Source organism: Penicillium cinerascens, assembly GCF_028974065.1.
Source record: "Penicillium cinerascens strain IBT 15544 chromosome Unknown scaffold_4_segment0_segment0, whole genome shotgun sequence".
Taxonomy (NCBI): domain Eukaryota; kingdom Fungi; phylum Ascomycota; class Eurotiomycetes; order Eurotiales; family Aspergillaceae; genus Penicillium; species Penicillium cinerascens.
The window spans coordinates 3,009,494-3,021,451 of record NW_026695297.1 but is presented as its reverse complement, the minus strand read 5'-3'; the positions used below and the strand labels follow the sequence as shown (position 1 = coordinate 3,021,451).

Genomic DNA, 11,958 nt, shown 5'->3' with positions numbered 1-11,958 from the left:
CCTATCTGCTGACAGCCGAGGCAGATCGAAAGTGGGGACGTTAGATTACCTCCCATATCTGCGCAAGAAGGTCTCACCGAGTCCTAGTCTTGGCTTTCCTCAATTGTGAAGGTAAGTTGGCGCAACTCAAGAAATCGTGCCCGGATTCGCTCCGCAAAATCGACAATGCACCGGTCTTCCTCAACAATTTGTAACTGTACGCTGAATCGGTACATGGAGAGCAGTTGGTCGATCATTTGATCGGCCTTCTGTTTCAAAATGACGAAAGGCCGTTCGCATGGGTTTGCATGGTTTTCTGTATGACCGTCTGCACTTCGGGGCAGACTGTTTGTTTTCTTCCGGGGAAACGCCTCACATGCTGAAGCCTTTCGCCTGAATCCGCTGTTTGCGCCCAGCACATCACGCCTCCCAGGCTGGTCATGGCCCGAAGTGTTTGAATTGGTGATATCGATGAGGGTCTCATATGCGTTTAAATTCATGAACGGCTCCTGGAGTTGGTTGGTAGCCAATAGTGAACATGTATCAAGAAGATCCGGAAATATTGTTGGATGATCAACAGCAATTTTGAGATTCTCAGTTGAAAACTGGCTCAGCTCACTGGCGGCACGAGAGTTTAGCACTGGAGAGCAGGAGCTGCCTTCTGGGGAGTCCTGCTCACCAGAATCTGTCAGGACATCTTTCATTTGCTTTAGGCGTTCTCCTAGTAAAATTTAAGTGAGTGAGGGGGCATATGCAGTGAAAGGCCTCGAGAAAAGACGATGAAAGAGAGATAAAGAGATCAGGAGTATACTCACGTCGTTTACGTTGTGATAGTCGGTTCTGGATTCGTCGTCGATCTTTGATATTGATAATACCATGCAAATCGTCTTCCATAGTCGCAGGATATACGCAATCTCTTGCCAGGTGGTAAATCTGGGGTGGTCGGGTAAACTACCCCTCTTTATAGTAGCCTCAGCTAGTGAACCCCTCCGACTAAAGGTATATTTGGAGCCGAGAGCGCTCGGTCCTTCTTGTTTAATAGCTCGGAATTAGAGGCTGCTCTGGATCACCGTGCCGACTCGCACTAAGTCATAGCTCCAAGTTGAGTCCCAAGACTCAATCCGAACCCCAACGGGATACCTTTCTTTTGTTAGAGCTCAAGACGATAAGGAAGGTTCCTTTCCCACAGAGCGAAGCCATCTACTTTCAAAAGTCTCTCAACATGAAGCCCTTAGAGCTAAAACACCAGTCGTATGGATCCCACGTGATCGCCTAGGGGTGTCAGAGCACGTAATATAAGGGCCAATCAGAGGTGAAAAGAACTCTGTATTGCTGTACCCCTGAGTCTGGCAATTTATCTAACTAACGTAATTCACAAGCGAGCGGCCCACCTCAAAACACCATAGTAAATGCGATAAATTACAACTTGGTATCTCCACAACTATAGCTTCTCGTAAAGTCTTTCTGTATAAATATATTCTTTATTGGGTCTGGAGTATTTTGAAGGTCTCGAAAGTTTTCAAGATGTGGTGGATTGAAGACATATATTTCAAGCTTAGAGAGCTTAAATACATTGTATTTTATGGTAAACGTAGTGATATGATAATTAAATTATCCCAGACCCCTAAATTAGGCTATTTTTGCTATAAATTAGTGAATTACTGAAAGCTAAATAGAATAAGCTTGTAGTTGTTGAAATATTGTGTTCTTAAATATCGCATTTACTATGGTGTTTTGAGGTAAGCCGCTCGCTTGTGTGAGCCGCTCGCTTGTGAAATACGTTATTTGCGGGTTTTCAAATCTGAATTTGTAACCCGCTGGGTTGGGTACGAGTGCGGGTTATGGCGCAGTCTAGAGAGCAGAATGCCGATTTGCGTGACTATTACTTGCACAAGCTATCCGACTTTCAATCGTATCACCTTGTATATGTTGATGAATCCACATGAGATAAACGAGCCGGTTTTAGACGCACGGGTTGGGTACCGCTGGGCAGGACGCCTTTGCAAGTAACGCAGTTTCACCGAGACCACCGATATCAAATATTGCCTGCATATGCTCAGGATGGCATTGTCCTGTCCCGTATGTTCCGTGGCTCCACAGATGCTGCCGTATTTGAGGACTTTATTGCCCAGCTTCTCCAGCATTGTGGACGATGGCCGGAGCCTAAATCCGTACTGGTGATAGATAATGTATCATTTCATCACTCAGAGTCGATTGCGCAAATGTGCGCGGAAGCTGGTGTGAAGTTGGTCTATCTGCCGCCTTATTCACCTGATTTAAATCCGATTGAAGAGTTTTTTGCTGAGCTCAAAAGTTTCATCAAACGTAATTGGACCTATTATGAAAAGGATACCGATCAAAGTTTCGATGTTTTCCTCGGATGGTGTGTCAATATGGTCGGCGCAAGAGAAGAAAATACTCAGGGCCATTTTCGTCATGCAGGTTTGAAGATAGAGGCTTTGGAAGGGTCAAGCCATGAATAATGATATGACGAAAGAGAGCGCATTATGAGGTACTACATGGGACAAATATTCGCGCCACATACAAGACGTCGAGTAGAAGAGAAGCAACAATCGACTAGATCAAAACTCATGGCCTTATATCTAGAATTCGCCCCTATTCGCTGAGTTGCCGTTCATGGGTCGCAGCGCTGTATCATGACCAAAATGTTATCAGTATAACACCCCTTGTTTATTGAAAATTTTCACAGAAGCACCCGCCTAAAGCGCGCTGATAGACAATCGACCGTGGGTTCTCTACGTTTACACCAGATATAGTACAGTAGAATTCGAAAACGGATTACCCCTTTAACACACGCCTTCTTTCCCAGCGCTCTACCCAAGCCGCGCTAATCTTAATTCACTAGGAAAGTCTCCACTCTCTTTGCTTGGTGTATCTTTGGTAGATCGAGAAAATTGCCGTACTTACAAGTTGCGGCACCGGGCGAACGACACCTCCGGAAACTGTTCGTGGCCCTACCAGATCTTGCAAATACTGTAAGAACCAGTACTGCTTTCGATAACTCTGAGTAGGCCATTCCCGAAGTGGTGAGACCGGGAGCCGGAACACAAAAGTCATCAGCGCCGCAAAGGTCAGGCCACAGACGGGCCGATAGCCATCCAAGCCCCACCACACCGGATAATGCGCATTTGCCCGCCTCTGTTTGGCTGCCTGGAACCTTCCTGCATGTGGTATCTTCAATTTAGCAGGATTAGGATTTCGCCCAGATCCTTTCTTTTTTTACTCCCATCTTCACGAAATAGTCTTCTCCTTCTCTCAGCCTCTGCTTCTTTTCTCTTATTCAAGACCTGCTAGGAACCACAATGTCTGTGTCTCCTCCGCTTTTTCAACCCACCCCCCATTCTGGGTGGTTGAATTATACTCTTTTGTGGAATTTGTCGCATATTGACCCTTTTTCTCCTAGGAATTCTACCGTGCTGCCCCCCGGCACCTTCTGGGGCCAATATCAGGATATCACCAGATTCAATACCCACTTGAGCGTGGCAGAGAGATTGTGGGTCGCATGGTATGCGTGGGTGCAGAATGATGTCCTGGCCACCGGCATCATGTCCTTCGTCATCCACGAGCTGTTCTACTTCGGCCGCTCTCTTCCGTGGATCTTCATCGATAGCTTGAGTTTCTTCAAGAGATACAAGATTCAAAGTGTACGTGGCAAGCCTAACACCTGGCACTAGCCGAAATCAACCCAATTCCAGCCGCCATCGAAACTAACATTCTGCTTCAGAGCAAAGTACCTTCATTACTCGAGCAATGGGATTGCGCCAAGTTTGTGCTTCTGAGCCACTTCACCGTCGAACTTCCTCAAATCTGGTATGTTCCTGCCCTCGACGGAGTGGTATTCTACCTGACGTTTGCCTCTCGGGCCCGATTGAGTAGTAACGGCTCTTCTAGGCTTTTCCACCCAACGGCCCAGTTCTGCGGTCTATCAACATCCATTCCTTTTCCGTCTCCCTGGACTATGATATATCAGATTGCAATATTTTTCGTGATGGAGGACACTTGGCACTATTCTTTCCACCGAGCTCTTCATTGGGGTCCACTCTACAAGGCTATTCACAAAATTCACCATCAGTATTCCGCACCATTTGGTTTGGCCGCCGAATATGCTTCTCCTATTGAAGTGATGATTCTCGGCTTCGGGACCGTCAGCTGCCCGATCCTCTGGTGTGCTTTCACCGGTAACCTGCATATTCTCACTATGTATATCTGGATTGTGTTGCGCTTGTTCCAGGCTATTGATGCCCACAGTGGCTACGAATTTCCTTGCAGTCTTCACCATTTCTTGCCTTTCTGGGCTGGTGCTGATCATCACGACCTCCACCATGAGAAATTCATTGGGAACTACTCAAGCAGCTTCCGCTGGTGGGACTACCTCCTTGACACCGAATACACTCCGGATGCCCTGAAGCGCCGAAGAGGGAAAAAGGTGAAGGCAAAGAAGACAGAAGACACAATGATCTGAACGTTAGCAGTGACGGTCTGCCTATTTTCTCTTCAATTTGGGCATTGGCTCTGTCTGGAGCTATTTACCTGATAGATGATAGCCTTTCTTATGGTACTGTTCAAGGGTTGATTTACCGACTAAACTTAGCTATTCTTGAAATTAATTGGTCTTCTAAACATCGCTAAACTCATGCCGTAGCCGAGAGATTCATGGCAAAAGATGAAGCGGGCTGTCTCGATTAATATACGATTTGTGGCTCTGTGATGAGAACTGACTCTTCGAACAATCTTAGAAGAACGTCCATGGCTTGTTTATGAGTGCTAGGACATGATTGGTCCTCAGCTACTCCTTGCTCCAGTTTGGAGAAGCATAATCCCCTATAGTAGTAGCATTGTGCTATATACTGGCCAGTTCAACACAATTTCGAGCCGGTAGGAATCAGCATCGTACTAGCTTTATCGATTTCGGCGCTTTTTACGTTCAGCACAGGGAAAATGGACATCAACAACGATGACAGCAACTCCATCAATTTGAGACTCACCCAAGCTCTGCCGCTGCTGGCCGGCCCCCGCCGAATATGAACCACGCAAAAATAGACATATAAATGACAACTATAACCTCTTGTGATCACGACCAAGAATGAGAGGATTCACAGAGTTCGGCATCTTTAAGTTTTTGTGTGCACCCAAAGATCTGTGCGTGGAGCAGCATAATCACGCTGCTGAGTATACCGCGATACATTTCTTTTACACAGGGGGCTACGAGACGGTAGCTCGCCTCTTGACGGAGGCACATCAGATCTCGTTATAGAGTACAAGGGGAGCGGTTTAGTCTACTATGCATCAAGGGCTTGGGGTCTCTTACTGATGAGGACCATTGACCATGGTTGCAGCGAGCTGGAGGCTATAAAGGAACATGAGTGTGCCTCCGGTGATAGTCAAAATGCCTGTCAAGTCGATAGCTTCGGGCTTTTGTATAAACGACATTCGCCCAACTGTACATGAGTTTGGAAGCCATCCTTTTCTTCAGCAGCAAAAATTCGTGGATTGGATTTGGAACAGGGGCTTCGCGTCATTGCCTACTCCCCGCTTGGAAATATGAATCCGATCTATCAATCACCCGTCACGCCTTTACTGAATGACTCTTCCTTGTCCGAGATAGCTGCTCTAAAAGAAATAACTGTGGCACAGCTCGTTCTCGCTTGAAATATGCACCGCCGAGTTATTGTCATTCCCAAAAGTGATCACGAGGAAAGGGTGTGGGAGAGCTTCAAAGCACAGTCCATTAAATTGACCGAGGAAGAGGTACAAGCTATTAATTCGAACCATCGGAAAATAAGGTCCAATAATCCAACTGATATGTGGGGATCTAGTGAAACGTTTTATGGTGGTCTGGATGGAGTGGATTGGTAAACAGCTAGTATATTCGCTCCTGGGAACAGAAGAGAATGATATTGACTATGTAGAAGGAGCAAAATCTCGCAAATATGCTTCTGGTAAGGGTTTCCTCCCGAGTAATTTCTCAACGGCGCCCAATTCATTTCCAGTCCCACCAGGCTCCAAAATCATTGCTCGGTATTTCATTCCAGCTTCTCGACTCATTGGATTTCTCGAAAACAGCGAGTGCCATATATCAGCTGCGAGCATACGCGTGCTGTGATAAATATGAGTATCACTGAAACATGTAAATTTAGACAAGCTACCAATGCGGAACTTACTACACGTAGGAGTAATAGTTTGCTTCCTGTCCCCAAATGTAATGTGGTGTAGTTGCATACCCATTACCCCATTTCAAGTTATTTTCAGGGCCGTTGAGGAGAGTTGTTTGCTGTAGTAACGTATTAAATACTTCAGCAAGGTTCATCGAAATGATATCTTTGTGGGATACTGGATGATGAATTTCCATATCAAACTTGCTAAATGCAATTTGTCTCAGTGTCGAAATAGCTTGATTCACTTCTTTCGCTGCAGAAAGACTTCGGATTAGATGATCCGGAAGGGAAGAACTGGGCTTAGTGTCTTTGATCGATGCCGTAAATTCTGTGCTGCTACTCAATGAGAGATTCTTATAATGGCAGCTCAGCATTTGAAGGCATTCAGGAACCCAACACCAGTATTCAAGAAGCTGGCTTGGTGTTTCTCTGAAGTCGGTGACCGTTCGATGTCCGTGGAATGTGGCATATTTGGATCGTCCCAGGAGATCATGTATCCCTTTGGGGAACTTAATCAGCAGAAGACAAATTTCAAGACTCGAGAGAGAGATTACCATGTCCAAGCTCATGAAATAAAGTGATAACCTCCCTATGTTTCAGAAGCATCGGTTTTCCTGGAGATGGTTCAGATAGATTGCACACTAGGGCTGTGCATACAACAGGGGCGTTTTCGCCTTTTCGAGTTTTATACCACTGTGTATAATGAATGAGCTCCGAAACGCTTCAAGAGATAGAAGAACCAACTGGATAAATATTGAAATTGGCTGCATGGCTGTACTTTCCTGCTCGGTGGAAGATGTCCACATAAAGAAACCCTAGAAGCTGCGATGTCTCCGCATCTTCGACCCGGAAGACTTGTACCTCTGGATGCCAAGTTCTTTCCTGAGGCAGATCTTTGATTTCTTGGATTGACAATCCAAATATAGCCTCAAAAACCACTAGCATTTTTCCAGTTGTGAACAAGGCCGGAAAATATTCCGATATGAGCTCGTGGTCGACTTCGTATCGCTCTCGTAGAAGGAGATCATGGTAGTAATCAAAGTCCCACAAAAAGAAAGAACCATCAGAGCTGTTCTTCAGATATCGTAGTTCTTTTAGTTCTTTTCGTGCGATTGGACGCAAATAATCTGCAAGCTCGTCAAGCATCCTCCGAATTGATTCAGGAGAGCTGAATATCTTTTCGCCACCCTTTTGTGCTGCGAATGAACTAAAACCGAGTAACCTGGCTGCTTCATCTCGAAGAATCAATGTTTCCTCAAGTAGAGATGCGTTCTCGGGGAATGTATTTTGGCCTCGAAGGAAGATATCCTTACGAGTATCACTGTTGTGACAACGTGAGAGGACCATATTGATTCGCGACCTTTTCAACAGAATACCATTTGACACTAAGTCGTCAAGTTCTTGCTGTGCCAAACCAGCAAGCTCATCCTCAGTCTTCCAGATACGACCGGGATCTGAACCAAGGTTTTCCATGAACGAGACTTGCAATTCCATTAACCTGTCAGAAATTGTATTGAAACGCTCGCTTGCACTCCCTTCTAGCCCAATCCCGTTATTCCAAAACAGCGAATGAAGCCTTTTGAGATACTTGCGATCCTCAGCATCGATCGTATCTTGTAGACATGTGCTTTGTACAGCATGAACTAGCGCGAATAATGAACGATCTTGAAATAGGCCAAGGTAAGCTTTGTCGACTATACTGACAGCAGTTGAAGATGCCTTGCGCATCTCCGGATCAGGGGACACGGCCTGAAATAAAGCCATGTATTGAACTTTCCCTTTGATTTCATTTTCGATGTTTGCGAATGGGAGAATGGTGTTCTCGAAAGATGCTTGTTCCGGCGAAACAGAAAGCGCAAGGTCATTGATGGACTTATTCATGCGACTGATTAAGGTCGATGCTGATTCACTTAATTCAAATGGAGTGATGTTGAATGAAGGCGGTTCTCCTGTAGACGCCATTGTGTAATCATCTGGATATAATCGCCAGCTACGGCGCAGAAGACATGACTTAAAAGTCTAGGGCTTAGGAAATGCGGGGTTGGTTAGTTGGTCTCCGGAAGTATTCTAGGGTTCTGTTAGTGGCGGTCGGATGTGTATCGTGATGTTCTCAAGTTACGTATTGGGTTGATATTCAATACAGTACCTGTATTTATCAAAAATTATCGATTCGAAAACATCCGGCTATTCCGACGGAGTACAGTAGTCGGAAAATGTAACGTCGTTCTCGGCTCCACTCTCATGGATCTCCACCATAAACTGGAACTTTTTAAAGGCTCTCAAATAGGAAAATGCTGAGGCCGCCCATCGTGGGGCCGTGCGGGTGGATGGTCAGGAGGGTCACCCTCGGCCCGTACCCGAAGCCACGCTACCCCGTATCAGGTTACTCTAAAAACAACTGAGTCATTGTAAATTACAGTAAGCCCCCATTGTTCTACACAATGATTCAGAAGGGGCGGGCAATCTGGCCTGATTCGCGCCCATTTTCTCCCTTTCTCCTTTCCTTCGTAGCCTTTGTCTCCATTACCTCTTCCACAGTGAAGGCTGTGCTTCTGCTGTGAATGACTAATTCTAGTAGACCAACATAATTCTCGTCTGTGTGTTTCAATAGCTGTTGCCCTCTATTGCCGCTTCTTTCCGTTAGTGGCCGCCAAGTACAAAATCAGGAAATGGCTTGCTTCATTTGGGCAAAGGTGGCTGCTTTGGCTCAATGGATGGGAGTGCATTTAACCAATCTGACCACGTCGCGGCGTCCAGATTTGTTAAAAACTCGACTTCGCGTCCGGGAAGTTCTTCGACAAATGGAAAGTGAGAGTTGGGCGGAGTTGAGACTGGAATTTACCCCACTTGTCCGATTTTTCCTCTCGGAGTCTCTGCTAGGGAAGAGCTGTAAGATTGTGTGCAAAGCTTTCGGACCGCTAGAGAGCGTTGGCGCTCCAATTATTATCAGCGGATGGTGGCTGACGTCTGTCAAGGTGCCACTAAGATTCCAGCACGCAGAATTCGGTATGCTGCTACAAATGACTTCGGCAGGCAGTCTCGTGGATCTTCGCTTTCTCCCAATGAGAGCGCTCGGTCTCGGAGTTAGCTTGCAGATGCCCTGCTATGCCGATAAAGATGCACACGAATTCGAAATTACACTCGGGAAAAGAGATTTCAAGGTCGGAGGAAGTTTTTGTTTACCTAATGCCACGGAAGAGCAAGCCGAAATACCAAAGTTCCCTTGTATGGTTTTTCTGGCGGGCTCGGGGCTATGTGATCGAGACTCGACAGTGGAGGAGAACAGGCCTTTCAAAGACCTTGCATGGGGTCTAGCTCGTCAGGGAATTGCATCTATTCGGTTCGACAAAGTGACTCGCACGTACCCCAAAGCTTTTCGCAATCGCAAGAATATGATCTTGACCGACGAATATGTCGAACACGCAGTCGACGCTATATTACAGTGCCAGAACCATCCGAGTATCCTTCCTAATCGAGTTTTTGTTCTCGGACATAGCCTCGGTGCGGTGGTTGCTCCTATAATCGCGGCTATGGACGCTTCGGTTGCAGGCTGTATTATCATGGCTGGACCGGCGGAGCCAATGTATCGATGTCTGATCCGACAGCTTCGCTATATTCAATCGTTAGATGGCCCAGAAGCATTATATCTAAGCAAGCGGATTGATGAAATGCAGGCGCAGGCCGATTTAGCAGATAGCGATCATCTCACGTTGTCAACGCCCGCTACGCAACTTCCCTTTGGGATAGGCCCCTCTTATTGGCTTGACTACCGCAAGTTCAACCCCATTGGAACTGCGAGCTCTATTGGGAAACCTATTCTCGTCATGCAGGGCGGCAGGGACTATCAAGTCACCGTTCAAGATGATTACCAACAATGGCAAACGGCTCTCCACGGAAAACACAATGTCCAATTCCATTTATATGAACAACTAAACCATCTTTTCATTGCGGGAAAAGGGCCATCAACACCACTCGAATACCGTGTTCCAGGCAACATAGATGAACAAGTTATCATTTATCTTGCCAAATGGGTGTTTAGAGCACCACAGGAAGCGGCCATGTCTGTCCAAGAACCTGTCAATGAAATTGCGTCAAAATTTTAGGTGTATGCATTTATACATGCATATATCCAGAGCTTCCATTTCAACATTGAAGTTCCTGCGGAACTACTTACCAGCTTCACCGGCAATGGCACAGCCGCGAGCGAGAGTCGCAATTCCTGCGGTAACACTGCTCTACGTGCATTCATAGAGAGTATCTATTGTGTAAGCGAATCTTCCTCGGTTTGGGTCAATATGTTACCGTCAGGCAAGCTAGAAGAGGGGGAAAATCTCAATTAGGTCCTAAAGAACTAAAACAACAAGTTGAAGAGAAAAGGAGAAAGAGAGAAGGCAGGACAAGAGGGCTCTTTTAACCCCTCTTGCTACAAACGGGACTTCTCCGGAAGCCTCCAGCTTCCTGCACAGATCATTCTAGAATAAACAAACAAACAATTCTCCGCCAACTGGCCCATGGCCCCAAGGCTACCATGTGACCCGGTCACATATGGCGTGAATATCAGTTCGATTTGACCAAAAACTATGACGAACAATAGATTCGCGACGTCTGTTTTTTGACGAACTTGACGAGCATTACCTAATCATCTATTGTACATAGGAATAAGCTAAGCTTTTTCAAAGTGACAGAAACCAGTAAGCCGGATTGCAAAGCAATATCGCAAAAAAGGTTCGTTGTTACCTTATTACATACGCTACACATGTGCTCACTTTGTCTAAGATCAACGTCATCGTTCTTCTGTAAATCGCTGGATATAGAAGTCATACTGTTACGACTCCTATATGGTATATAGGGCCAGGATCTACGAGTTTCGTCAGCTCGTGGGTAATGATAGTCTTTTGGCTTTGTTGGCTAGCGTTTCCCGGGCGTGGTCCTAACACATACCTCCCTTACAATTTAAATAATCCCTATGACAGACTTGAGCTAGCAATATAGCCACCCGAACTTCTGGATATCAATGATTATTTTTTAGTGGTTACTGAAGATACAAGTGACGTAAGCTCAGTACATAGTCTACCTATACCTGACGCGTAATTTAGGGCACCTCGACAGAGAGGTAATTCAAGTCCTTACTAAATCATCTAGATTAGCGCCGCAGGATAGTGTATCTCAGCAGTTCTCTTAAAGTCAGTGTCTAGTTAATGAAGAGGCTCGATTATAGCGAAATATTGCAGAACCTGAGCGAAAACAAAGGATTTAGGCCCTTCAAAGGAAGAAAGAAGAGCTTCTTCGCAGTGTCAATTAGGAGTTATAGTTGTTATTTGAAAGCATACGTTTAAGCTATCTTTATTTTATTTTAAGTGTTCAATCTGTATAAGTTTGATGTAGTCATATTCATGATAAAAAGTGTGCTAAGAAAAATCTATCAACACTTACTTCATACCCTGAAAGGCTCAAGAGAGCTGTGAGAGTTATCATTAGGATCTCTTCCAGTAGAACCACCAGTTGTAGGACGCACACGGGAACCACGACTACGAGTTACACGACACATAGGGAGAGTAGGACTCGGACTTGCAGAGCGTGTGGGATCCGCACGACCACGGATTGCACGACGCGCAGGGCCCGCAGGACCAGGAGTCATAGGCTGTTCGTTCCGACAGGATGTCCTCTCCACATCTTTGTGGGGTTGCCCGCGCCGTCCTGCCCGGGCCTTCGATCCCCACTACGTCCTTCCCGGTGTCCTGGCCATCCGGTCCATCCGTCATCCTGACAGACAGATCAGTCTTCTTTCTCCTCTCTGAGTCGT

General features: G+C 46.0%; 5 protein-coding genes across 5 annotated transcripts; 2 read left to right on the top strand and 3 right to left on the bottom strand.

Moving 5' to 3' along the window:
- Positions 1-83: 83 nt before the first annotated feature.
- Positions 84-683, bottom strand: N7498_009066 (uncharacterized protein; the record flags this gene model as incomplete). Its single annotated transcript, XM_058456128.1, has 1 exon — positions 84-683. One exon carries the CDS (start codon positions 681-683, stop codon positions 84-86), a length of 600 nt encoding a protein of 199 aa, XP_058306116.1.
- A 2,437-nt stretch (positions 684-3,120) lies between these two features.
- On the top strand, positions 3,121-4,462 carry N7498_009065 (sterol desaturase family protein; the record flags this gene model as incomplete). The annotated part of the gene is made up of 5 exons (XM_058456127.1): positions 3,121-3,170; positions 3,260-3,304; positions 3,404-3,644; positions 3,725-3,810; positions 3,892-4,462. The coding sequence occupies 5 exons, from the start codon at positions 3,121-3,123 to the stop codon at positions 4,460-4,462; spliced, it is 993 nt and encodes a 330-aa protein (XP_058306115.1).
- Positions 4,463-5,901: 1,439 nt separating this feature from the next.
- On the bottom strand, positions 5,902-6,712 carry N7498_009064 (uncharacterized protein; the record flags this gene model as incomplete). The annotated part of the gene is made up of 2 exons (XM_058456126.1): positions 5,902-6,118; positions 6,162-6,712. The coding sequence occupies 2 exons, from the start codon at positions 6,710-6,712 to the stop codon at positions 5,902-5,904; spliced, it is 768 nt and encodes a 255-aa protein (XP_058306114.1).
- Positions 6,713-6,878: 166 nt separating this feature from the next.
- N7498_009063 (Neurolysin/Thimet oligopeptidase N-terminal) lies at positions 6,879-8,117 on the bottom strand (the record flags this gene model as incomplete). Its single annotated transcript, XM_058456125.1, has 1 exon — positions 6,879-8,117. One exon carries the CDS (start codon positions 8,115-8,117, stop codon positions 6,879-6,881), a length of 1,239 nt encoding a protein of 412 aa, XP_058306113.1.
- Positions 8,118-8,956: 839 nt separating this feature from the next.
- On the top strand, positions 8,957-10,088 carry N7498_009062 (alpha/beta hydrolase; the record flags this gene model as incomplete). Its single annotated transcript, XM_058456124.1, has 2 exons — positions 8,957-9,930; positions 9,986-10,088. 2 exons carry the CDS (start codon positions 8,957-8,959, stop codon positions 10,086-10,088), a joined length of 1,077 nt encoding a protein of 358 aa, XP_058306112.1.
- Positions 10,089-11,958: the final 1,870 nt, after the last annotated feature.